Here is a 26,369-nt window from a genome sequence, read left to right on the forward strand (position 1 = left end):
AATGGCCTGGTGCTCCTTAGTGGGGTCATGATCAAGGGGTAAATAAGAGGAGGTATCTGAGAGTTGTTGCTGTGCCTCGGCCAGGTAGAGGTCAGTACGCCAGACAACAACAGCTCCCCAGTGAGGTTGGGATTGGTGTGAAGGGAGCAGAGAGTTCGAAAGGAGTAAGGTTGGAATTGGAACAGGGTGCAGTGAAGTCGAGACGGTTGATGTCCCGTCGGCGATTAGCAATAAAGAGATCCAGAGCAGGCAGAAGACCAGAGCAGGGTGTCCATGAAGAGGAGGGTTGAAGACGGGAGAAGGGGTCATCGGAGGGGGTAGGAGAGTCCTTGTCAAAGAAGTAAGCTCGGATACGGAGCCAGCGGAAGAAGAGTTCAGCGTCAGGGCGTACGCAAAACTCACTGAGGTGTGGGACAAAGGTGAGGCCCTTAATGAGGACAGAGCCTCAGAGAGTTGAAGGTCGGAGGGAATGGTAAAGACCCGGCACGGATTAGAGATGGGATCAGAAGGGGGAGGGAGGCTGGAAGTATCAGTGGAGAGGGAAGGGTTGGGGTGAGAGGAAGATGGAGCCTCTGAAGGCCCAGGAGCTGACGATGGGATCTGAAGGAGAGGGGATTGCAGAGTGGTGGTGGGGGAAGGGGAGACAGGAGTCACAATCACAGCATGTGAAGACCCGGCCCGGAGTTCAAGGCTGGAGTCGCAGTTGGTGGTTGCGCAATCGCTTTGAATCTGTCCATGGTCGTTGGAACCCGCATTGATGGTGCTGGAGTCTGGATTTTCAATATGCCCTGGGTTGCTGGGGCAGCCGAGATCGACGGCCGGTCCCGGGGCCGAGATACAAAGATACATTCCTTCTGAATGTTCTGCTCTCTGTTCCCACTGCACTACTCCTAACCTCACCATCAAATCTACAGATAAGTGGGGTGCTATAGTAGTAAGGCGTACTGACCTCTACCTTGCTGAGGCCCAGAGACAACTCTTCGACATCTCTTACTTGCCCCTCGAACAGGGCCACACTAAGTAGCACCAGGCCATTGTCTCTCGCACCATCACTGACCTTCTTAGCTTGGGGATCTTCCTTCCACTGCCACAAACTTCATAGTTCCCACACCCCACATTTCACGTTTCATCCTCCTACCCAAAATCCACAAAACTTTTAGTCCAGGTAGACCCGTTGTTTCAGCTTGTTCTGCCCCACTGAACTCATACCTGCATACCTTGCCTCAGTTTTATCCTGTCTAGTTCAGTCCCTTTCTACTGACATCCATGACACTGCATGCTCTGGATCTTTTAAATTTTTTCAAGGTCCCCCATCATCTTATTTTTACTGTGGATGTCCAGTCCCTATACACCTCCATTCGCCACCAGGAAGACTTAAAAGCTCTTTGTTTCTCTCTGGACACCAGACCCAAACAGTTCCTCTTCACCACCACTCTCCTCTGCCTAGTGGAACTTGGCCTCACCCTCAATAATTTCTCCTATGGCACCTCCCACTTCCTCCAAACAAAAGGTGAAGTCACTCGCTTGAGTCCCAGCTATGCCTGCCTTTTTGTTGACTACATGGAACAGTCAAGCCTCCCCCACTTGCCCAAACCAGACACCCTCCCTGTCCCCAAAGCCTTCTCCCTCCCCTCTGGTGAGTGCTTGTGTTCCAAACCCCCAAACTTTGGCATCTCCTGCCTCCATGGGGATGACCACCCTCCCCCGCCCGCCCGCCCGCCCGCCTGACTGACTGCAGGTCAGGTTAAGAGACAGCTGGAGAGACTACATCAAGGCAAGGCTGCTGGACTGGACGGATTAATTGTACTGAAGGCCTGTGCGAGCCAGTGGTCTGATAGTTTGTAGCATCTTTACAATATTAGTCTGAGTCAGAAAGATACTGGTGTTATTCCACTTACTATTCCCATTCCAATATGTCAATCCACAGCCTCCGCTACTGTTGCGATGAGGACACACCCAGGTTGGAAGACCAATGCCTTATATTCTGTCTGGGTAGCCTCCAACCTGATGACATGAACATCGATTTTCAAACTTTTTGTAATGCCACCCCTCTCCTTCACTTTTCCCCTCTTGTACCTCATCTCCTTGCCTGCTCGTGACTTCCCTCTGCTGCTCCTCCCCCTTTTCTTTCTTCCAGGGTCTTCTGGCCTCTCCTATTAGATTCCTCCTCCTCTTGCCCTGTACCTCTTTCACCAATCAACTTTCCAGCTCTTCATTTCAACCCTCTCTCTCTTGGTTTCACTTATCACCTATATTTCTCCTTCCCCCTCCCCATCTTTTAAATTTAATCCCTATCTTTTTGTTTTCTGTCCTGCTGAAGGGTTTCAGCCTAAAATGTCGACTGTACTCTTTTCCATAGATGCTGCCTGGCTTGCTGAGTTCCTTCAGCATTTTGTGTGTGTTGCTCGGATTTCTGGCATCTGCAGATTGTCTCTTGTTTGTGAATATATTAAGTACAAGTTTATGTTTAATTGTCATTCAACCATACATAAATACCCATGAATACAGCCAAATGAAATAGTGTTACTCCAGGGTCCAGGTGCAAAACAGTACCAACATTCATAAGACGTAGGAGCAGAATTAGGCCATTTGGTCCATCGAGTTTGCTCCACTATTCAATCATGGATGGTCCTTTTTCCCCTGTTTCTCTCCAACCCCATAAACTTTTAAAAAAAATTTTATTAATTTTTTTATAAGTTTCTACAATGCAACAAAAAAACAGAAAAAAGGTTTATACAGTGCAAAACAAATGTATCAAATGTACAGTTCATAACAGTTAAGGAAAAGCACCCATAGTAGAATTGTATAAAGTTAGTTACCACTCCACCCTCTTACTACCCAACTCCAAGCCAACTTTATGATATATAGAAAAATTAATCAGAACTTTTATCACCACAGAGCTGTATTTATAAAAAGAAGGCATAATGTCTACTACCTGAGCTATAATATGTTTACACATAAAAAACATAAATCTTAACTGAAAGAAGCTGGAAGTAAGGGATTTAAATGCATAAGAAAAAAGGAGGGACGAACCCTTAATCTAAACGGGAATTATGAAAATATTCAAGAAAAGGTCCCCACACCTTTTGGAACTTTATGTCCAAATTAAGAAGTGAATAATGAATCTTTTCAAGGTCTAAGGAGGATATAATTTCTCTGAGCCTTTGTCAAAGGGGGCTCACCTCAAAATTGCTAACATATCTCAAATAGTAGATATTAAACTTTTACCCAATGAGTTCATATGAAGAAACAATTCCACAATGTTTTTGTCGGGTACCTCAGGAAAGTTTGTTATTAAAGGGTTGATAAAATGTCTAATTTGGAAATATCTAAAGAAATGAGTGTTGGGTAGGTTGAACTTTACAGACAGTTGTTCAAAAGTTGCAAAGCGATTGTCTATGAAAAGGTCTTCAAAGCACTTAATGCCCTTTCTGTGCCAGTCTTGAAATGTTAAATCTTGCATAGAAGGCTGAAAAAAATGATTCTGTAGAATAGGACTAGAGAGAGAGAGAAACTGTGAAGCCCATTATATTTTCTGAACTGAGCCCATATTCTCAGAGTGTGTCTGATGACAGGATTAACAATTGGTTTAGGCAGATGTCAAAGAAGTGCGGAGATGGAGAAATTCTTATTAGAGTTCAACTCCATTGCCACCCATATTGGGCAGCCAGACTGATCAAAAAAAGTAAGACCAGAAGATAAGACAGCATATGTTGGCTGCCCAGTAATATAAACAGAAATTGGGCAAGGCCGTACCACCTACCCTTTTAGGTTTTTGAAGGTGAGCTTTATTTAGTCTGGGACATTTGCCCTTCCATAGAGAGGACAAAATAATAGAATCTAACAAGTCAAAAAAAAACTTAAGAAATAAAAATTGGTGAAGATTGAAATAAGTATAAAAATTTAGGAAGGATATACATTTTAACAACATTAATTTGACCTATCAGAGAGATGTACAGGGTTGACCATGTACTAGACTCTGTTTTGTATGATATAAAAGATTAGTGAAATTTTCTTCAAAAAGACGCTTATAATTACTGTAATGCTAAGATAAGTAAATTGATTATTTACTACTTTAAAAGGAGATTATGAAATTCTAATATTTGTGCTTCTCTGTTTATTGGAAATAGTTCACTCTTATGTAAACTAAGTTTGTATCCAGAAAGCTGGCTAAATTTATTAAGGAGTGAAAACATTGGGGATAAGGAGGTAGTTGGGTTTGACATAAAAAGTAAAAGACCATCAGCATAAAGAGAGACTTTGTTCTCAACAACCCCCTCCAAATCCCCGACAACTCAGCACAGCTACGAAGCGCAATCACCAATGGCTCTATGGCCAGATCAGAAAGTAAGGGACTTCAAGGGCACCCTTGCCAGGTACCACGTTGAAAGGTTGGGATTGCTGAGAGTTGGTCAGGACAGAAGCAGTGGGGTGTGAATATAACAATTTAATCCACGTAATAAAACTTTGTCTAAAATCTAATTTTTCTAAAACTGCAAAAAGATAATTCCACTCCACAAGATCAAACACTTTCTCCGCATCTAGAGAAATGACACATTCAGGAATCCCAGCTGAAGGTAAGTATAAGATATTAAATAGACGCCCGTATATCAAAAAAAGGGAGACTATTTTTAATAAAACCAGATTGGTCTTCAGAAATAATTAAGGGTAGAATGTTCTCCAATCTGTGGGCCAAAATTTTAACATCAACATTTAGCAAAGAAATCGGCCTGTACGAAGAACACTCTGTTGGATCTTTGCTTTTTTTTGCTAGAAGAATGATACATGATGCTGGCAATTTACCATGTTTAAATGAATTGGATAAAACTAAAATTAGTTGAGGTGAAAGCAGTGAGGAAAATGATTTATAGAGTTCTTCAGGGAACCCATCAGGTCCAGGAGATTTACCAAACTGCAGTACAGAAATAGCTGAGGATATTTCCTGTAGTGATAATGACTAATTCAGTTTTACTTTGAGATTAGAAGAAAGTGGAGGAATATTTAAACTAAGAAATGCTCAACAGAAATAGTATCATTTAAAGATTCAGAGGTATAGAGTTGAGAATAGTAATTCTTGAATGTGTCATTAATTTCAGAATGATTCAAGGTAATGTCCCCATTTCCCATTCAAATTTTTGTAATATGTTGTTTAGCATTAGAGCGTCTTAGTTGGTTGCCTATATAACCTTTGATGCTGTGTCCAATCAAGAATTTATCAAGCTCTTCCGTAAATACACCCAATGTCCTGTCCTCCACAGCTGCTTGTGGTAATAAATTCCCCAACTTCACCACCCTCTGGCTAAAGAAATTTCTCTGCATCTCTGTTTCAAATGGACACCCTTCTATTGTGAGGCTGTGTCCTCTTGTGTTAGACTCCCCCACCATGGGAACCATCATTTCCACATCTACTCTGTCTAGGCACTTCGACATTTGAAAGGTTTCAATGAGATCCCTCTCATCTTTCTAAATTCCAGTGATTACAGACCCAGAGCTATCAACCCTTTCATTCCCAGAATCAACCTTGTGAACTGTCCTTGGATCCTTTCCAATGCCAGCACGTCTTTCTTAGCTGAGGAGCGCAAAACTGTTCACCATATTCAAGGTGAGGCCTCACCAGTGTCTTATAAAGTTATCACATTCCTGTTCTCATATTCTAGCCCTCCTGAAATGAATGCTGACATTGCATTTGCCTTCCTCACCACCGACCCTACCTCCAAGTTAACCTTTAGGATGTTCTGCATAAGGACTCCCAAGTCCCTTTGTATCTCAGATTTTGGATCTTTTCCCCATTTAGAAAATAGTCTGCACATTTATTTCTACTACCACAGTGCATGACCATGCATTTTCCTACATTACTTCATTTGCCACTCTTGCCTATTCTCCTAATCTGTCCAAGTCCTTCTGCATCCTACCTGTTTCCTCAACACTACCTGCCCCTCCACCAATCTTTGTATCATCTGCATATTTGCCAACAATGCCACAATTTCCATCATCTAAATCATTGATATACAGCATAAAAAGCGGTCCCAATACCGACCCCTTGCAGAATACCACAAGTCACTGAAGCCAACCAGAAAAGGATCAGTTTCTTCCCACTCGCTGTCTCCTGCCAATTAGCAAATACTCAAACAATGCCAATAACTTTCATGTAATACCATGGGCTCTTAACTTGGTAAGCAGCCTCATCTGTGGCACCTTGTCAAAGGCCTGAAAATCCCCTTTATTTTAATTGTAATCTCAAAGAATTCCAACAGGTTCGTCAGGTAAGATTCTCCCTTAAGGAAACTATGCTGACTTTTTTCTATCTTGTTTTGTGTTACCAAGTACTCCATAATCTCATCCTTAACAATTCATACACAGCACGTCACACTTGACCACGAGTCCCTGAATTTTACACAGTCTGCAGTGAAACACAACGTATGGCTTGTTTTCTGCCCAGTGAACACTGGGCGGCAGCACCACACCGTCGCCGACACTCTGGAGGCAGGGAGAGGGGGTTGATAAGGTCGGATATGGGAGGTTGTTTGAAAAGCTTAGAATCCATGGAATCCAAGACAAGTTAGCAACCTGGATCCAAAATTGGTCTGGTTATAGGAACATTATCTATATATCGAGACTCCTGGATAGGTAGATGAAGCTGAGAAAAATAGAAGGCTATGGGTAACACTAGGTAATTGCTAACTACATGTTCGGCACAGCATTGTGGGTTTTCTATATATTCAGCTTGACCACTCCCTCCCCTCGTGTGCAGGTCTTTTATGGGAGGGGCTGAATGTAGAACGATGATTGGTTGTGTGGGCGGGGCGGGGCTAGGTTACCGGTCGAAACCTAGATTGGCGGGAGCTCTGAACGAAAAGGGCGGGATACCATGTCTGGACGACACGTGAATGGTGGATTGGGCGAGCGTCGGGGAAGAGTTGTGATTGGTCGTTGGAGACATTGCCCGTTGAAGGAGGCGGGGCCTCAATAACATGTCGCCGCCGGAACCGAAGAAACGGCGACGTTGTCTTTCGCTGCGGGAGCGAAGGTTTCGCATCTCGGACGGAACCGAAAAGGAATTAGCAGTCGGTCGTCCAAGCACGGATGATGTCGCGGCGCCGTCCTGCCTCTTGAACAAATTGTCGCGGCGACATCGGCAGAGAAGGGCCGGTGTTGGTGCTGCCCTCGGTAACGGAACCGATGCCAGAACCGGGGAGGCAGCGGCCTCCGTTTCCCCCGCAACCGGGGAGGCAGCGGCCACCGTTTCCCCCGCGACCGGGGAGGCAGCGGCCTCCGTTTCCCCCGCGACCGGGGAGGCAGCGGCCTCCGTTTCCCCCGCGACCGGGGAGGCAGCGGCCTCCGTTTCCCCCGCGACCGGAGAGGCAGCGGCCACCGTTTCCCCCGCGACCGGAGAGGCAGCGGCCTCCGTTTCCCCAGCGACCGGGGAGGCAGCGGCCACCGTTTTCCCCGCGACCGGGGAGGCAGCTGCTGCCGGAGGCGGGTGGCGGGATGCGGCCGCTCCGCCTTACTACCTGGCGAACTTTCTGATGGTGTTGGACGCGGTGCTGCTGAGCCCGGACGCCGAACTGTTGAACGAGGAAGACAAACACTGGATCGGGATGTTCCGGGGTCTGTCGGGTATGGAGGAGACTGTGAACCCGGGACTGGTGGGTCCTAGATTACCTGGATTCTGCAGGGAGCCTGGGCCAATGTGAAACAGAACAGCAGACGGTCTTTAGTTTATCGGGGCTTCGGAGGCATTCCATCCTTCCGACCATTTGCCCTATTCCAAGATCAGTTTACCCCTTCCCTTTCACATAACTCCATTTTCTTTATTCTGTGTCTCTTAAAATCCCCTATTATATCTGCATTTACCACCATCACGGGCAATACGTTCTACACAACTACTCTTTGCCTCTTATCATTTTGTACATTCTCCTTCACTCTAAAGCCCTCCCTTGTTTATCCTATACTGTAATCCAGGGGGTATCCTGATCAATCTCCTCTAAACTGTTTCTAAAGCTTCTCCATTCTCCCTATAATGGGGCGACCAGGACTGAACATAATACTCAAGTGTGGTCTAGTAAAAGCTTTGTAGAGCTGTAACCTTACCTGTAGCTCTTGAACTCAATCCTCCAATCAGTGCATGGCTATGCATCCCACGCCTTCCCTTGTGCTACAAATTTGAAGGATCTATAGACATGGATCCCAAGATATTCCTCCACACTGCCAAGGATCCTGCCATTATATAACAATTACAGCACGGAAACAGGCCATCTCGGCCCTTCTAGTCCGTGCTGAACGCTTACTCTCACCTAGTCCCATTGACCCGCACTCAGCCCATAACCCTCCATTCCTTTCCTGTCCATATACCTATCCAATTTTACTTTAAATGACAATACCGAACCTGCCTCTACCACTTCTACTGGAAGCTCGTTCCACACAGCTACCACTCTCTGAGTAAAGAAATTCCCCCTTGTGTTACCTTTAAACTTTTGCCCCCTAACTCTCAACTCATGTCCTCTTGTTTGAATCTCTCCTACTCTCAATGGAAAAAGCCTATTCACGTCAACTCTATCTATCCCCCTCATAATTTTAAATACCTCTATCAAGTCCCCCCTCAACCTTCTACGCTCCAAAGAATAAAGACCTAACTTGTTCAACCTTTCTCTGTAACTTTGTTGGTGAAACCCAGGTAACATTCTAGTAAATCTTCTCTGTACTCTATTTTGTTGACATCTTTCCTATAATTTGGTGACCAGAACCGTACACAATACTCCAAATTCGGCCTTACCAATGCCTTGTACAATTTTAACATTACATCCCAACTCCTATACTCAATGCTCTGATTTATAAAGACCAACATATCAAAAGCTTTCTCAACCACCCTATCCACATGAGATTCCACCTTCAGGGACAACATTAACTGTTGTTTTCAAGTTGGACGTTCCAAAATTAATCATTTCGCATTTCACAGACTGAACCTCATCTGTCACTTCTCAGCCTAGCTCTGTATCCTGTCAACATCCTGTTGATTCTGTTCAATTTGCAGTTTGGATCCCAGCAATTGATGGAATGAAACAGTACTTTTTATTGAATCCCCACTCTGGTAGAAAGAAGATTATTATGTTCACCCTTCATCACTTTGGATGCCATCAAATCTCACCATTGCAACTTCCCAGAGTGGACACAGCCCAGATTCTAATCCATCAGGCTGATGACCTTAATGTCCATGTTGGGAAGATTACTGGAGCTGCCAGTATTTGACAGGGCAAGGACTGAGTTAGGAATAGGCAGTGAGGCTCTGTGCATGAGAAGTCATGTCTCACAAGCTTGATTATTTTAAAGGTGTCATAAAGAAGATTGATGGGTGGTAAATGTTGTTTACACAGATCTTTGCTATTCATTATGTGCTGTGCTCTACGTCATGGGTGATCATGGTCTTTCCATGACCATGATTTTTCTACAGAAGTGGTTTGCCATTGCCGCCTTCTGGGCAGTGCCTTTACAAGACAGGTGACCCCAGCCAGTATCAGATATCTGTTTGGAATCAATGGTCACATAACCAGGATTTGTGATATACACCAGCTGCTCATACAACCATCTATCACCTGGACCCCTGGCTTCGGGTGACCCTGATCGGAGGCTAAGCAGGTGCTACACCTTGCCCAAGGGTGACCTGCTGGCTAGCGGAGGGAAGGAGTGCCTTACACCACCTTAGGTAGAGACGTATCTCCACCCCACCATTGATACAGGCACTTCAGCAAGACTTTTGACAAGGCCCCTTATGGTAGCTGTAAAGTTAGATCACATGGGATGCAGGGTGAGCAGCCAATTAGTGAAGGAGTCAGTGTGATAGTGGTGGCTTCTGACCTGTGCTATGCCACAGGGGACACTGCTGGGCAACGTTTCATTTGTTGTTGATAAGGACAACAATGTGGTTAGTAAGTTTGGTGGGGTAGTAGTGAAGAAGGTATCTAAGGTTACAACAAGAAGATGAAATTTAACTTGGTAAGTGTGAAGTATTGCATTTATATCAGTTGAAGCAAGGAAGATTTTGCACAGTAAGTGGTATAGCTCTGGAGAGTGTGGAGTGTTGTTGAAAAGAGAGACCTCAAGGTCCCTGAAAATGGTAACATGAGCAGACAGGGTGCTGACCCTGGCCTTCATCACAGAGTACAGTGGTTGGGAGTCATGTTATGAACGTATGTTGTTGGGAGTACTGCATGCATTTCTAGTCTCACCCAACTGGGAAGCTGAAAAGGGTAAAGAAAAGATGTTAATCCTTGATAGGCTGGGTGCAGTTTCCCTTGAAACATAGAAGGCTGACCTTGTAGAAATAGGCAAGGATAAGGTAACTGCTCAGACTAGAGGATGTAGATTTAAGGTGAGAGGTTAGATTTAAAGGGCAGCTGAGACAATTTTTTTCACCTAAATGATGGTGAGTATGTTAGAACAGGCTACCAGAGGAATTTGTAGAGGTGGGTACAATTACAATCGTTAAAAGGCATTTTGACAACTATGTAGATGATAAAAAGTTTTGGAGGGAAATGCAGGATGAGTGCATAGAGACATCCAGATGAGCATGGATGATTTGGGGTAAGGGCCTCTGATCCTGTGCTGTCTAACTGAGTCACTGCATCCTGGAATCTAGAAGCTGGTGTTGTGCTGACTGTACTCAGTCTCTAGCCTTCTATCACTTGGCATTGTCTGCCCATTTGATACTGTTAAATTGTGTAGGTACCTGCTTTCACCAGCCCCTTCAAACATAGAGTTCCAGAATGCAATCACCCTCTGAATTCAAACAAAATATTTCTGAAATTCTCTCAAAATTTCCTTAAACTTTAATCTTTTGTATTCTGATTGTAAACACTTGATACAACAGATTTTTTTTCGCCAACTATGTTGCTCCAAGAAAAATTATTTCTGCAGATCTACTGCCTTCTCAGTGTGGATACATCCTGGTGAATCTCTTCTACACCCTCTGCAATACAATCACATTTTTCCTGAAGTGTTGTGACGAGGATTGGGCACTGTCCTTTAACTATGGCCAGACTAATGTTTTTAATAAAAGTCAAGAATGCTGGAAAACACACTGCTGATAAGGGAGCATCTGTAGGAAGAGAAACTTCATGCTGAACACTCTTCATCAGAACTGTGTTGGTTTCCTCACTTGCACATTTACTTACTTAAAGATACAGTGCAGAATAGTTCCTTACAGCCCTTCAAGCTGCACCACCCAGCAACCACTGATTTAACCTGAGCCTAATCCTAGCCTAATCACAGGACAGTTTACTGGTGTGTCTTTGAACTGTGGGAAAACCAGAACACCCAGATGAAACACAGTCATGGGGAGAACGAACAAACTCCTGCTAGACTTTGTACTCTGCACCCCTTCGTAGGACACGCAAGATCATGGCACACCGTCTTCCTGAAACACAGTTTGCTTCTATTATAGAACATAGAAAACCATCAGCACAATACAGGCTTTTTGGCCCACAGTGCTGTACAGAACATGTGCTTGCTTTAGAAATAACCCAGGTTACCCATTGCCCTCTATTTTTCTAAGCTCTGTGTACCTTTAAAAGGTTTTAAAATGTACTCTTAAAAGGCCCTATCGTATTTGCCTCCACCACTGTCATTGGCAGCCCATTTCATGCACTCACCACTCTTCAACAGTTGCAACAGTTTCTTCCCCCAAGCCATCAGACTCCTCAATACCCAGAGTCTAGACATTATTATTATATTGAAATTTGTCCTCTACTGTGTGTATTGTCTTGTTTATTAATTAATTATTGTACTGCCCTGCCCTGTTTTGTGCACTTTATGTAGTCCTGTGTAGGTCTATAGTCTAGTGTAGTTTTTGTGTTTTACATAGTCTAGTGTAGCCTTGAGTTGTCTCACATAGTCTAGTGTAGTTTTGTGTTGTTTCATGTAGCAACCATGGTCCTGGAGGAATGATGTTTTTACTGTGTACCAGCAGTTTACGGTCAAAATGACAATAAAAAGCGACTTAACTTGACTCTGCGTTTTTTTTAAAAACTTACCCCTGACATCTCCTCTGTACCTACTTCCAAGCAAACTGTGCCCTCTTGTGTTAGCCACTTCAGCCCTCAGGAAATGCCTCTGACTATCCACAGGATCAATGCTCTCATCATCGTATACACCTCTATCAGGTCACCTCTCAACCTCTGCTGCTCCATGGAGAAAAGACCAAGTTCACTCAACCTATTCTCATAAAGCATATTCCCCAATCCAAGCAACATCCTTGTAAATCTCCTCTGCATCCTTTCTACAGTTTTCACATCCTTCCTGTAGTGAGGTGACCAGAAATAAGCACAGTACTCCAAGTGGGGTCTGACCAGGGTCCTATATAGCTGCAACATTACCTCTTGGCTCTTAACCTCAATCCCACAGTTGTTGAAAGCTAATGCACCGTATGCCTTCTTAACCACAGAGTCAACCTGTGCAGCAGCTTTGAGCGTCCTATGGACTCGGACCCCAAGATCCCTCTGCCATCTTATTTGACCTTCCAAAATGAACCACCTTTGTGTTCACATTATGAAATCAATGTCTCTCACATCTGGAAACTTACTGACCTGTTTTAAGTGCGAGTCATAGCTGAGGCTCCACAGCCCACAGAGTTTGAGAATTCTAAACACTTGTCACTCTTTAAGTGAAGAACTTTTCCTGATTTAAGTTGTAAATTGCCTTCTGCTTATTTTCACATCGTGGTGACTGGTTCATACCCCTGGGATCTAGGGAAGTCATGCCTGTGAGTGCCATGTCAAAATTGTATACTTTTACAATTTCTTCAGGCTCAGCCTACTCGCTATATGGCCACTCTGCCTTCTCTTCAGGGGAATTTTTACACCCTTTATGGCAAATGTAAGAAGTCTCAAACTGACCCTGGTACTTCAGATGTTGTCCTACCAAGATTCAGTGTGATTGTAAGAGATAATTACTTATCTCAGTAAAGACCAAGATATCATTTGCCTTTCTTAGCACCTAATTGTTAGCTTTCAGTGACTTGTGTTAAGACAATGAGATCTCTTAAAACATCATTTCCCAGTCTTACAGTGTTGCTGTTTTTCCAACTGAAGTGAATAATTCCCCATTCACTGATGCCCCCCTCACCTACTCCACTAGCTAAATCTTTAAACAATTCCAAATTCATTTCCTACTGTTGAATCCATGTTGTCTGTTTGGTTGAATTATTCTCAAGTTTTTTTTGTACTATATCCTTCATTGTTGATTTAAGCATTTTCCTCTTCTACTGATGTCAGACTAATAGGCCATTGGTTTCCTGTTTTGTTTCTTTTTCAAAAGGTCACCTTTGCTACCCTCCAGTCTGCAGGAACCATTCCTGAATCTTTGGATGACCAGAGCATCCACTGTCTCTGCAGTCACTGCTTTGAAAAGATAATCAGGCCCTTGCGATTTGTTAGTTCTCATGCTCATTAACTTTGCAAATAATTTATCTTCACTAATCCTATTTTTATTTATTTATTTGTACTGATTCTTTGGGTCAGATATTTCTTGGAGTTTTTGCCTTCGCTGTGAAAACACACACACACAGTGTATTTGCTTAGTTTCTCTGCCATGTCCTTGTATTCAGGATTTAATGCAAATCTTGGCTCTTGTTAAAGTCACTGTGTATGTTCTCCTTTGTCCTCAGGTGCTGCCCAGAAACTCTATGTGAGGCTTTTCCAGCGGAAACTGAATTGGCTGAGGGTGAAACGACTGGAATATGCTGAGATTAGCCCGGATCTGGTGCCTATCATCAATGAGCTGGCCCTCGCTGGCTTGGTTCAGACAGGTAGGTATAGCCACCTCAAGATGGGGAAGCCTTTATTAATCAAGAAGTTCCTGTCATCAATGAACTGGCCCTCGCTGGCTTACTTCAGACAACCATAATGCTTTTGATAAGGGGAATGTCCTCATTTGACTTCCTTCACCTGCTGTGACACTCTTCAATCTATCCACTTCAGCTGCCCCTACCATCTGCACCTTGGAGCTTTGTACAGTTGTTTGGTGAATTTGTCTGTATGAAGTGCTTGCTTTCTGGCCACCTCACGAAAAGTTCTTGAATTGCTCATTTGGAATGTAAACCAGTCACCGGGAAATGTGGGAACACTTGGCTTCCATCATCAGCTATCGAGAGTTGTCTCTAACAATGTCCCATCACTCCCCCAGATGCTGACCTGCACAATGTCTCTGACGCCCTGAGCCTGCTCTCAGCCCCTGAGCTCAAACTGTTGGCTAAACACTTTCATTTACGAACGCTGAGTCAGAAGTCGGAGGTCCTCGGGTCATTGCTACAACTGGCCAAGCGGCAGTCGATCTTCAGCCTGAATCAGACCCTTGGCCCTTCCATCCTGAGCAGGTACTCTGATACTCAGCTATCTCACAATCAGGGGGTGGGATGTGGAAAAGGCGGGACTCCTGCTCCTAGGAATTGTGATGGTTGTGAGTTCTGCAGAATTCCTGGGCATGAGATATTGGTGTGTGTCGAATGAATGAATGTGCTGGTGCTCAACATGCTTGTGCTGGCCAAGGGACGAAAGTCTGAAGTGGCAGCATTTGCCTTTGGGTGCGGCATAACTCTCCGACACCTGACTCAGTCAGGTAGTGCTGGGTCTGTGAAACTGTGGCCAGCTGTGTTCAGACAGTACACACAGCTGCAGCACTCTGTGACAACTGTCTCGGTTAGGCTTTAAGGTGGGGGCCAGAGCGGAAGACGATGCAGGTTACACAGAGAGCAGAGTCTCCCATGGGTCAGGAAACGATGCAGTTACACAGGGAGCAGAATCCCCCCACGGGTGAGGAAACGATGCAGATTACACAGGGAGCAGAATCCCCCCCCCACGGGTGAGGAAACGATGCAGGTTATACAGGGAGCAGAATTCCCCGATGAGTCAGGAAACGATGTAGGTTACGCAGAGATCAGCATTCCCCTGGGTCAGAAAGCAATGCAGGTAACACGGATAGTAGAGTCCCCTATGGGTCAGGAAACGATGCAGGTTACACAGGGAGCAGAGTTCCTCATGTCAGCAAGTGAGGGACATTGTGGAGGGGAGCTCCCTCACCCCTGCATCTGTGGTTTATAATTTCCAGTCAGTCACCCTCTGTAAAGTTACTGTGGTGGACTTGCAGTCAATCTCTGTCTATTTTAAGTGTTATTGTGTTTTTTTTATTATTGTTTTTTTTAATCTTTTATATTTTTTTATGCCGCATTGAATCACGAGGAACAGTGTTAGGTTCTCATTTGCACTTGTTTACAGGAAATTACATTGAACAGTCCTGTATCTGGAGGCTTGAAATGGTCAACGTGGGCACTTGACTGATCAGCATTGTGTTTGTCGATCAGGACTCGGTCTTGGACTGAAACATCAACCAGTTATTCCCCTCTATATTTGCATCCAGCAATAATGCTGTTCTCCAGCATTTTGTGTATGTGGCTCAGGTTTTTCAGCATCTGCAGAATCTCTTGTGTTTCTGAGTGTTTTTCTGGGGTTTGTGTTAACAGGGTGAAGGAGATGGTTGGACAATGTGTGAGAGCAACTGTGGTTGCTCGTGCTGTGTTCTCACGGTTATTGCTACTTTTCTCACTGACGGAGCCAACAGATGATGAAGATGCAGCCTGTGTTGGTCAGAACCAACTGTCCACAGTCCTCATGGTCAATATGGGACGGGTCACCTTCCCCAGCTATACTGTCCTCAGGGAGGCGAGGATCTTTCAGCACAGAGAGGATTTGCTCCGGTAATGGCACACTCCAATCCAGTTTATTCTATTATGGATTGACAGAGTATCCTGGCAAGAAAGTGAATCTTAGGTGGTAACATCTATGTACTTTGATAGTGAACTGTGATCAGTAACAGAAAAAGCCCTCTTGTAGACAACAGCAAGAGAGAAATGGTGGCTATGCTGGGACTGTGGCCTGACTTTTTCTGGTAGATAAGTGACTCTTGCAGCTGCATGCAAGAATCAGCAAGTTATGTGGATGACACCAAATGGACAGCGAGGAAGACGATTACAGCTTGCATTGGAATCTGGACTAGATGGAAAAATGGCAGATGGAATTTAATGCAGACAAGTGTAGGAGGACAAATCAGGGTGGCACCTATGCAGTGAGCAGTAGGGCACTGAGGAGTACAGTAGAACAAAGGCATCTAAGAATACAGGTCCATGATTCATTTTAAGTGGAGTCCCAGATAGGGTTATACAAAAAGCTTTTGGAACATTACCTTTCATAAATGAATGTATTGAGTACAGGAGATGGGCTGTTATGTTCAAGTTATATAAGATGCTGGTGAGGCCTAACTTAGAGTATTATATGCAGTCCTAATCACCTACCTGAGAGAAAGGTATCAATACGATTGAAAGAGTGCAGAGAAAATTTATAAGGATGTTTCCAGGACTTGAGGACCTGAGTTGTAGGGAAAGATTGAAAATGTTAGGACTTTATATAGAATATAGAACATAGAATAGTACAGCATATTACAGGCCCTTCGGCCCACAATGTTGTGCCGACCCTCAGACCCTGCCTCCCATATAACCCCCCACCTTAAATTCCTCCATATACCTGTCTAGTAGTCTCTTAAACTTCACTAGTGTATCTGCCTCCACCACTGACTCAGGCAGTGCATTCCACGCACCAACCACTCTGAGTGAAAAACTTTCCTCTAATATCCCCCTTGAACTTCCCTCCCCTTACCTTAAAGCCATGTCCTCTTGTACTGAGAAGTGATGCCCTGGGGAAGAGGCGCTGGCTGTCCACTCTGTCTATTCCTCTTAATATCTTGTACACCTCTATCATGTCTCCTCTCATCCTTCTTCTCTCCAAAGAGTAAAGCCCTAGCTCCCTTAATCTCTGATCATAATCCATACTCTCTAAACCAGGCAGCATCCTGGTAAATCTCCTCTGTACCCTTTCCAATGCTTCCACATCCTTCCTATACTGAGGCGACCAGAACTGGACACAGTACTCCAAGTGTGGCCTAACTAGAGTTTTATAGAGCTGCATCATTACATCGCGTCTCTTAAACTCTATCCCTTGACTTATGAAAGCTAACACCCCATAAGCTTTCTTAACTACCCAATCTGCCTGTGAGGCAACTTTCAGGGATCTGTGGATATGTACCCCCAGATCCCTCTGCTCCTCCACACTACCAAGTATCCTGCCATTTATTTTGTACTCTGCCTTGGAGTTTGTCCTTCCAAAGTGTACCACCTCACACTTCTCCGGGTTGAACTCCATCTGCCACTTCTCAGCCCACTTCTGCATCCTATCAATGTCTCTCTGCAATCTTTGACAATCCTCTGCACTATCTACAACACCACCAACCTTTGTGTCGTCTGCAAACTTGCCAACCCACCCTTCTACCCCCACATCCAGGTCGTTAATAAAAATCACAAAAAGTAGAGGTCCCAGAACAGATCCTTGTGGGACACCACTAGTCACACCCCTCCAATCTGAATGTACTCCCTCCACCACGACCCTCTGCCTTCTGCAGGCAAGCCAATTCTGAATCCACCTGGCCAAACTTCCCTGGATCCCATGCCTTCTGACTTCTGAATAAGCCTACCATGTGGTACCTTGTCAAATGCCTTACTAAAATCCACGTAGATCACATCCACTGCACTACCCTCATCTATATGCCTGGTCACCTCCTCAAAGAACTCTATCAGGCTTTTTAGGCACAATCTGCCCTTCACAAAGCCATGCTGACTGTCCCTGATCAGACCATGGTTCTCTAAATGCCCATAGATCCTATCTCTAAGAATCTTTTCCAATAGCTTTCCCACCACAGACGCAAGGCTCACTGGTCTACAATTACCTGTAAGCATAGGAGATTGATGGAGATTTGATAGAGCTATGCAAAATTATGAGGGGTATAGACTGGGTAAATACAAGCAAGTTTCTTTTTCCACAGAGTTGAGTGAGACTTGAACTAGAGGTCATGGGTTAAGGGTGAAAGTGAAATATTTGTGGCACCTGAGGGGGAATTACTTTTCTCAGAAGGTGGTATGAAAGCGGAACAAGCTGCCATTGGAAGTGATGGATGCAGGTTTTAATCAGCACATGAACGGGAGGGGTATGGAGGGCTTTGGTCCAGGTGCAAGTCAATGTGATTATTGCAGAACAGCAGTTTGGCACAGATTAGATGGGCCGAGGTATTTCCTACTGAGTTGAGGAGCAATTTCTTCATTTGGAGGGCTGAAGAGGCACGTTGCTGAATATATTTGAGAAGTTTTTGACATTAAATATGCATCATGGAGTATAGGGAGAGGGGAGGGCAATTATTTTGAGTGCGGGGAGAGGGGAGGGCAATTACTTTGAGTGCGGGGAGAGGGGAGGGGTTGCTCGTTTTCAAATGGTACTACATGATGAGCTGAATGGTCATTTCTATGACTCAGACTCGTGTTGAACGTTCATTGAGAGATTACATGTTGTACTGCAGGTATGATGTGGCCTGTCATACTCTGGCTAAGGTGGGAACAGCAATGGCCAATAAGGCCTGGAGATCTGCTCTGGAGATTTATAAAGCTGCCAAAAAGACATGGACTGATTTGGAGAAGAGCAGTGACATCAGGTAATGGAAGAGCTCAATACACTCACACCCAGTATCTCTGCACAGTCATGAGTGTACTGGAAGATTAGTAGGGGTTTGAGGACACAATCTTGTGGGGTAACAGTGTTTGAAATCATGGCAAAGGTGTTTGTTAGTCTTTACTGATTGCCATCTGTTAGTCAGAAAGTCGAGGATGCAGAGGGAGATGTTGTCTCCCAGGGTCCAGAGTTTGGTAATAAATTTGCTTGGAATTACAGTATTGAAGCCAGAGCTGTAGTCAATTAACTGTAGTCAGAGGTAGATGTTGTTACTATGCAAATTGGGTTAGTTGGGTGACTGTCAGGAGACGGAAGGGGAATAGACAGGAAGAGCAGAGCACCCCTGTGGCCATTCCCATCAACAATAAGTATACAGTTTTGGATACTGTTGGTGGGGAATGACCTACCAGGGACAAGTTGCAGTGGTTGCGTCTCTGGTACCGAGACTGGACCCTCAGCTCAGAAGGGAAGGAGGGAAAAGAGGAGAGCAGTAGTGATAGGGGATTCAATAGTTAGGGGGACAGATAGGAGGTTCTGTGGAAGAGATCGAGAATCCTGGATGGTTTGTTGTCTCCCTGGTGCCAGGGTCCGTGATATCTCGGATTGAGTTCTCAGTATTCTCAAGAGGGAGGGTGAGCAGCCAGATGTCGTGGTCCATGTAGGAACCAATGACGTGGGTAGGAAGAGTGAGGAGGTCCTGAAAGGTGAGTTTAGGGAGCTAGGTGCCAAGTTAAAGGACAGGATATCCAGGATAGCAATCTCAGGATTGCTACCAGTGCCACATGCAGGTGGGTTTAGAAATAGTAAGATAGTGCAGATCAACACGTGGCAGGAGGGAGGGCTTCAGATTTGTAGATAATTGGGCAGTTTTCCAGGGAAGGTGGGACCTGTTCTGGCGGGACGGTTTACATTTGAACTCGAGGGGGACAAATATTCTTGCAGGTAGGTTTGCTAGGGAGGCTCCAGTGGATTTAAACTAGATAAGAGGGGGGAGGGGAACCAAAGTGTAGGAACAGATGTATGGGAGAAGGAAGAAAAAGAAGACAGTAAAGTGCTTTGTACTGTTAGAGATAAACAGAGAGGAAGAGGTGGAGAATTTCTTAAATGCATTTATTTTAATGCTAGGAGCATTGTAAGAAAGGTGGATGAGCTTAGAGTATGGATTGTTACCTGGAAATATGATGTTGTAGCTATTAGTGAAACATGGTTGAAGGAGGGGTGTGATTGGCAACTAAATATTCCTGGATTTCGTTGCTTCAGGTGTGATAGAATCGGAGGGACAAGAGGAGGTGGTATTGCGTTGCTTGTCAGAGAAAATATTACAATGGTGCTCTGGCAGGATGGATTAGAGGGTTTGTCTAGAGAGGCTATTTGGGTGGAATTGAGGAATGGGAAAGGTGTAGTAACACTTATAGGGGTGTATTATAGACCACCTAATGGGGAGCGAGAATTGGAGGAGCAAATTTGCAAGGAGATAGCAGATATTTGTAGTAAGCACAAGGTTGTGATTGTGGGAGATTTTAATTTTCAACACATAGACTGGGAAGCCCATACTGTAAAAGGGATGGATGGTTTGGAGTTTGTAAAATGTGTGCAGGATAGTTTTTTGCAGCAATACATAGAGATACCAGCTAGAGAAGGGGCAGTGTTGGATCTCCTGTTAGGGAATGAGATAGGTCAGGTGACAGAGGTATGTGTTGGAGAGCACTTCGGGTCCAGTGATCACAATGCCATTAGTTTCAATATAATTATGGAGAAGGATAGGACTGGACCCAGGGTTGAGATTTTTGATTGGAGAAAGGCTAACTTTGAGGAGATGCGATAGGATTTAGAAGGAGTGGATTGGGACAATTTGTTTTATGGGAAGGAAGTAATAGAGAAATGCAGGTCATTTAAAGGTAAAATTTTGAGGGTTCTTTATGTTCCTGTTAGGTTGAAAGGAAAAGTTAAAAGTTTGATAGAGCCATGGTTTTCAAGGGATATTGGAAACTTGTTTAGGAAAAAGAGATCTACAATAAATATAGGCAGCATGAAGTAAATGAGGTGCTCGAGGAATATAAAGAATGCAAGAAGAATCTTAAGAAAGAAATTAGAAAAGCTAAAAGAAGATACGAGGTTGCTTTGGCAAGAAGGTGAAAATAAATTGGAAGGGTTTCTACAGTTATATTAATAGCAAAAGGATAGTGAGGGATAAAATTGGTCCCTTAGAGAATCAGAGTGGACAGCTATGTGTGGAGCCGAAAGAGATGGGGGAGATTTTGAACAATTCCTTTTATTCGGTATTCGTTAAGGGAAAGGATATTGAATTGTGTAAGGTAAGGGAGACAAGTAGGGAAGTTATGGAATCTATGACGATTAAAGAGGAGGAAGTACTGGCACTTTTAAGGAATATAAAAGTGAATAAATCTCAAGATCCTGACAGGATATTCCCTAGGACCTTGAGGGAAGTTAACGTAGAAATAGCAGGGGCTCTGACAGAAATATTTCAAATGTCGTTAGAAACGGGGATGGTGCTGGAGGATTGGCGTATTGCTCATGTGGTTCCATTATTTAAAAAGGGTTTTAAGAGTAAACCTAGCAATTATAGGCCTGTCAGTTTGACGTTAGTGGTGGGTAAGTTAATGGAAAGTATTCTTAGAGATGGTATATATAATTATCTGGATAAACAGGGTCTGATTAGGAACAGTCAACATGGATTTGTGCATGGAAGGGCACGTTTGACAAATCTTACCAAATTTTTTGAAGAGGTTACTAGGAAAGTTGACGAGGGTAAAGCAGTGGATGTTGTCTATGTGGACTTCAGTCAGGCCTTTGACAAAGTTCCACATGGAAGATTAGTTAGGAAGGTTCAATCGTTAGGTGTTAATATTGAAGTAGTAAAATGGATTCAACAGTGGCTGGATGGGAGATGCCAGAGAGTAGTGGTGGATAACTGTTTGTCAGGTTGGGGGCCGGTGACTAGTGGTGTGCCTCAGGGATCTGTACTGGGTCCAATGTTGTTTGTCATATACATTAATGATCTGGATGATGGGGTGGTAAATTGGATTAGTAAGTATGCAGATGACACTAAGGTAGGTGGCGTTGTGGGTAATGAAGTAGGTTTTCAAAGCTTGCAGAGAGATTTAGGCCAGTTAGAAGAATGGTTTGAATGATGGCAGATGGAGTTTAATGCTGATAAGTGTGAGGTGCTACATTTTGGTAGGAATAATCCAAATAGGACATACATGATAAATGGTAGGGCACTGAGGATTGCAGTAGAACAGAGTGATCTAGGAATAATGGTGCATAGTTCCCTGAAGGTGGAATCTCATGTGGATAGGGTGGTGAAGAAAGCTTTTGGTATGCTGGCCTTTATAAGTCGGAGCATTGAGTATAGGAGTTGGGATGTAATGTTAAAATTGTACAAGGCATTGGTAAGGCCGAATTTGGAGTATTGTGTACAGTTCTGGTCACCGAATTATAGGAAAGATATCAACAAAATAGAGAGAGTACAGAGAAGATGTACTAGAATGTTACCTGGGTTTCAGCAAGTTACAGGGAAAGGTTGAACAAGTTAGGTCTTTATTCTTTGGAGCATAGAAGTTTGAGGGGGGACTTGATAAAGGTATTTAAAATAATGAGGGGGATAGATAGAGTTGACGTGGATAGGCTTTTTCTGTTGAGGGTAGAGGAGATTCAAACAAGAGGACATGAGTTGAGATTTAGGGGGCAAAAGTTTAAGGGTAACACGAGGGGGAATTTCTTTATTCAGAGAGTGGTAGCTGTGTGGAACGAGCTTCTAGTAGAAGTGGTAGAGGCAGGTTCAGTATTGTCATTTAAAGTAAAATTGGATCAGTATATGGACAGGAAAGGAATGGAGGGTTATGGGCTGAGTGCAGGGACTGAGTGTGGGACTAGGTGAGAGTAAGCGTTCGGCACAGACAAAAAGGGCCTAGATGGCCTGTTTCCGTGCTGTAATTATTATATGGTTATATGTTTAAATGCTTCAGGGCTGAGTATAGTGCCAGGGAGATGGTGTTTACCATAGACATGTTTCAGCAGTAGACAAATTACATTGTCTGGAAGGCTTGAGTTGACGTGTGGGATGACCAGACTTGAAGCACTGAGCAGAGGTCGTTAAGGCACGTTATCTGGTACCAGGATGACAGTGCTCTTTAAAGCAGGAAAGTTCACAAATTAAAGCAAGGAGAGGTTACAAATATTTGCAAATACCCTCAACAGCTGATCGGCACAGGATGTAAGGCTGTTGCCAAGAACACCATCTGGGCCAGATGCTTGAGAGCATGAACTCTGAAAGCAAGAAGGGATTGGTGGGTCAGGGTGTAGATTTTGAAGAGTGATTAGTGTTTGGATGAATTTCAGTGGCTATGCAGTCTGGGGTAAGTGCTGAATAGGATAGGGTTTGTGGGCTGAAGCTGCCTGGTTACTGTTCCACCAATCTGGTGCTGTTTATCTCAGAGAGCTTGTCTCCGGCAGTACTGCAGGTTTGGGTACAGCAGGGACAAGATTGAGACTGTCCTGGGCCAGTTAGGTGGCTTTGAGCCCAGAGTTGCAATTGCCTGTTCTCAGTAAACCAGAGCAATGACGTTTCCCAATGACAGTGTTTGCTTTATTTCAGGTTCTATCGAGAGCTGCCGGTCTACCTGCGATGTTTCACTACAGGCTGGGTCTACGCGAGAATTCGCTTCAGAGGGGTTGAAATTCTACAGCGGCTTGATATGTACAAAGTAAAAATATAAAGCTGTCAAGTCCCAGGGTTTGTTGGGGGCTGGGTGATCTTGAGACAAGGTCAGGAAGTGAGTGCTAGGCTGCAGTGGGTCTGCTTTAATGAGGAATTTGGCAACTATGAATTGTGCATTCTACTGTAGGCCTCTTAGCAAATGGAAAAAAACAGATCAGTGAGGAAATCACAGAAAAGTACAAGAACAATAGGATTGTATGAGTGGAAAATGTTTCCTGCCCAAAATTGACAGGAATTGTCTTAGTACAAGGGGCTTAGGTGGGGCAGAATTTCCTAAATACATGCAATAATGTTCTAAGGCACTATATATGTCTCAAGAAGGTATTCACCCTCCCTTAGAAGTTTTTGTTTTATTGTTTTACAACATTGAATCACAGTAAATTTAATCTGGCTTTTTTGATGCTGATCAACAGAAAAGGACTCTTTCGTGTCCAACTGAAAACAGATCTCTACAAACTGATCCAAGTTAATTAAAAATATAAAACACAAAGTAATTGATGCGTAAGTATTCACCCCCCCCCCCTTAATATGACAACCAAACCATCACTGGTGCAGCCAATTGGTTTTAGAAGTCATGTGATTAGTTAAATAGAGATCACCTGTGTGCAGTCAAGATGTTTAAATTGATTGTAGTAAAAATATACCTGTATCAGGAAGGTCCAACTGCTGGCCAGTCAGTATCCTGGCAAAAACTACACCATGAAGGCAAAAAGGTTATTGCAAAGCACAAGATGGATACAAGAAAATTTCCAGGTCACTGGATATCCCCTCTTTTTTTTTCTTTTCTTCTTCTTCTTCTTCTTCTCCTTCTCCTTCTTCTCCTCCTCCTCCTCCTCTCCCTCCCCCTCCCCTCCCCTCCCCTCCCCCCTCCCCTCCCCCTCCCCCTCCCCTCCCCTCCCCCCTCCCCTCCTCCCTCCCCTCCCCTCTCCTCTCCTCCCTCTCCTCCCCTCCCCCTCCCCCCCTCCTCCTCCTGTGTTTTTTTTTGGAAGATCGGCAGTTCCCCAAGTCGCAAGTCTCTCCTCTCCACGCCACCGATGTTGTCCAAGGTAAGGGCATTAGGACCATACAGCTTGGCACTGGTGTTGTCACAGAGCAATGTGTGGTTAAGTGCCTTGCTCAAGGATACACATGCAGCCTCAGCCAAGGCTCGAACTAGCAACCCTCAGATCACTAGACAAATGCCTTAACCACTTGGCCACACGCCAACATGTAGAAGGGTAGGGAAATGCTCAAAAAGACAAGGAGGGCTGTTGAAATATTACTGACAAACAAGATCAAGGTGCAGGGGAAGCCCTGTCTCAGCAATTTGATTGAGCTTTGTACAGGAGAGGCTCAGGTTTCTCTTGAGGAGGAGGATCAAGGGACCAGTGTGCATAGTGTTTTGCCCTATGAGGGGAAATAGAATAGACTATTTTGATGCTTGCAAAAGACTGGATAGCTTAGATAGGAAAACTAGCTTGGGGAGAGATTGGATGGGCTGGGTGGATTTTCCCTGGAGCAAAGGAGGCTGAGTGACCTGATAGAGGTAGATAAAACTGTAAAAGGTATAGACACGGGATTCTGCAGATGTTGGAAATTCAAAGCGACACACACACACACACGCTCATCAGGTCTGGCAACATTTATGGAGGAGAATAAACAGTCAAGACACATAGGGACTAGAAAGGAAGGGGGAAGATGTCAGAATATTAAGGTGGAGGATAGGTAGAAGATGATTGGTAAAGCCAGGTGGGTGGGGGATGGTGGAGGAAGTGATAGGTGGAAAAGGTAAAGGGCAGAAGAAGGAGGAATCTGATCAAAGAGGAGAGTGAAATTATGGGAGAAAGGGAAGGAGGAGGGGACCCAAGGGGAGTTTATGAATAGATGAGAAGAGAAGAACTAAGGGGGCAGAGTTGAGAATTGAAGGAGGGGAGAAATTGCTAGAAGTTTGAAAAATCAGTGTTCATACCATCCGGTTGGAAGCTAACTAGACATAATATGAGGTATGCATGAGAGTGGTTTCATTGCGGCAGAAGGGGAGACCATGGACCAAAGTGTCAGAGTGGGAATGGGGATAGGAATTAAAATGGTTGGCCTCTGGGAAAATCCTTTAAAAGGAGCAAAGGTACTTGACATAGTAGTCCCCATATTGTTGAGTGTGAAGACCAGTTCTGCCAGATGGAGGAGGGGAACTGGCCAGGAAACTCAACAATTTCTCTTTTGGCTTCTCCCACTTTCTCCAAACTCAAGGGGTAGTCATGGGCCAAGCTATGCCTGCCTTTTCATTGGCTACATGGAACAGTTCATGTTCTATGCCTGTGCTGGTAATGCTCCCCAACTGTTTCTGTGTTGCATTGGTGCTGTTTTATTCATCTGTGCTGAGCTCATCAGTTTCATCAACTTTGCCTCTAGCTTCCACCCCGTACTTAAATTCACTTGGTCCATTTCTGACAAGTCTCTCTACTTTCTCAATCTCTGGAGGCAAATTGTCAACTGACAGCTTTTATAAAACTGATTCCCATGCTATCTTGACTATACCTCTTCCCATCTTTGTAAAAATGGTATTCCCTTTTCTCAATTCTTTTGGGTCTGCCATATCTGTTCCCAGGATGGGGCTTTCCTTTCCAGGACATCAGAGATAAAGGACAAGGGTTTCTTTCCGCCACCATTAATGCTACCTCCAACTACTGGACATCCGCCCTCACCCCATCTTTCCGCACATTAACAAGAATAGAATTCCTCTTATCCTCACCATGAGCCTCTGGATCCAGCAGTCATTTTCTGCAACTTCTGCCATTTCCAAAGGAACCCCACCACTGCCCCCTCCCCCCAAATCTCTTTCCACAGGGATCACACCCTCTGATTTTCTTGTCCATTTGTACTTCCCCACTAATCTGGCTCTTGACAGTTATCCCTGCTGTACCTGGCTGTTCAGCTTCCTCTCCTCTATTCAGGGTCCCAAGCAGTCCTTCCAGTTGAGGCAATAGCTTATCCATGAATCTGTCGAGGTTGTGTACTGTATCCGGTGCTCCTGATGAAGTCTCCCCTACACAGGT

The 26,369-nt window shown here is 44.4% G+C and overlaps 1 protein-coding gene across 1 annotated transcript in view; it reads left to right on the top strand.

Moving 5' to 3' along the window:
- Positions 1 to 6,951: 6,951 nt before the first annotated feature.
- Positions 6,952 to 26,369, top strand: part of fan1 (FANCD2 and FANCI associated nuclease 1) — a 41,666-nt gene continuing 22,248 nt past the window's right edge. Inside the window, exons 1-6 of the mRNA XM_073024737.1 lie at positions 6,952 to 7,617; positions 13,658 to 13,798; positions 14,176 to 14,365; positions 15,509 to 15,742; positions 18,445 to 18,576; positions 23,212 to 23,320. Of these exons, the coding sequence (XP_072880838.1) occupies positions 6,972 to 7,617; positions 13,658 to 13,798; positions 14,176 to 14,365; positions 15,509 to 15,742; positions 18,445 to 18,576; positions 23,212 to 23,320 (1,452 nt within the window). The 5' untranslated portion in view covers positions 6,952 to 6,971. The remainder of the gene's footprint in view (positions 7,618 to 13,657; positions 13,799 to 14,175; positions 14,366 to 15,508; positions 15,743 to 18,444; positions 18,577 to 23,211; positions 23,321 to 26,369) is intronic.

Source organism: Hemitrygon akajei, chromosome 21 (assembly GCF_048418815.1).
Source record: "Hemitrygon akajei chromosome 21, sHemAka1.3, whole genome shotgun sequence".
In the NCBI taxonomy this organism is placed as follows: domain Eukaryota; kingdom Metazoa; phylum Chordata; class Chondrichthyes; order Myliobatiformes; family Dasyatidae; genus Hemitrygon; species Hemitrygon akajei.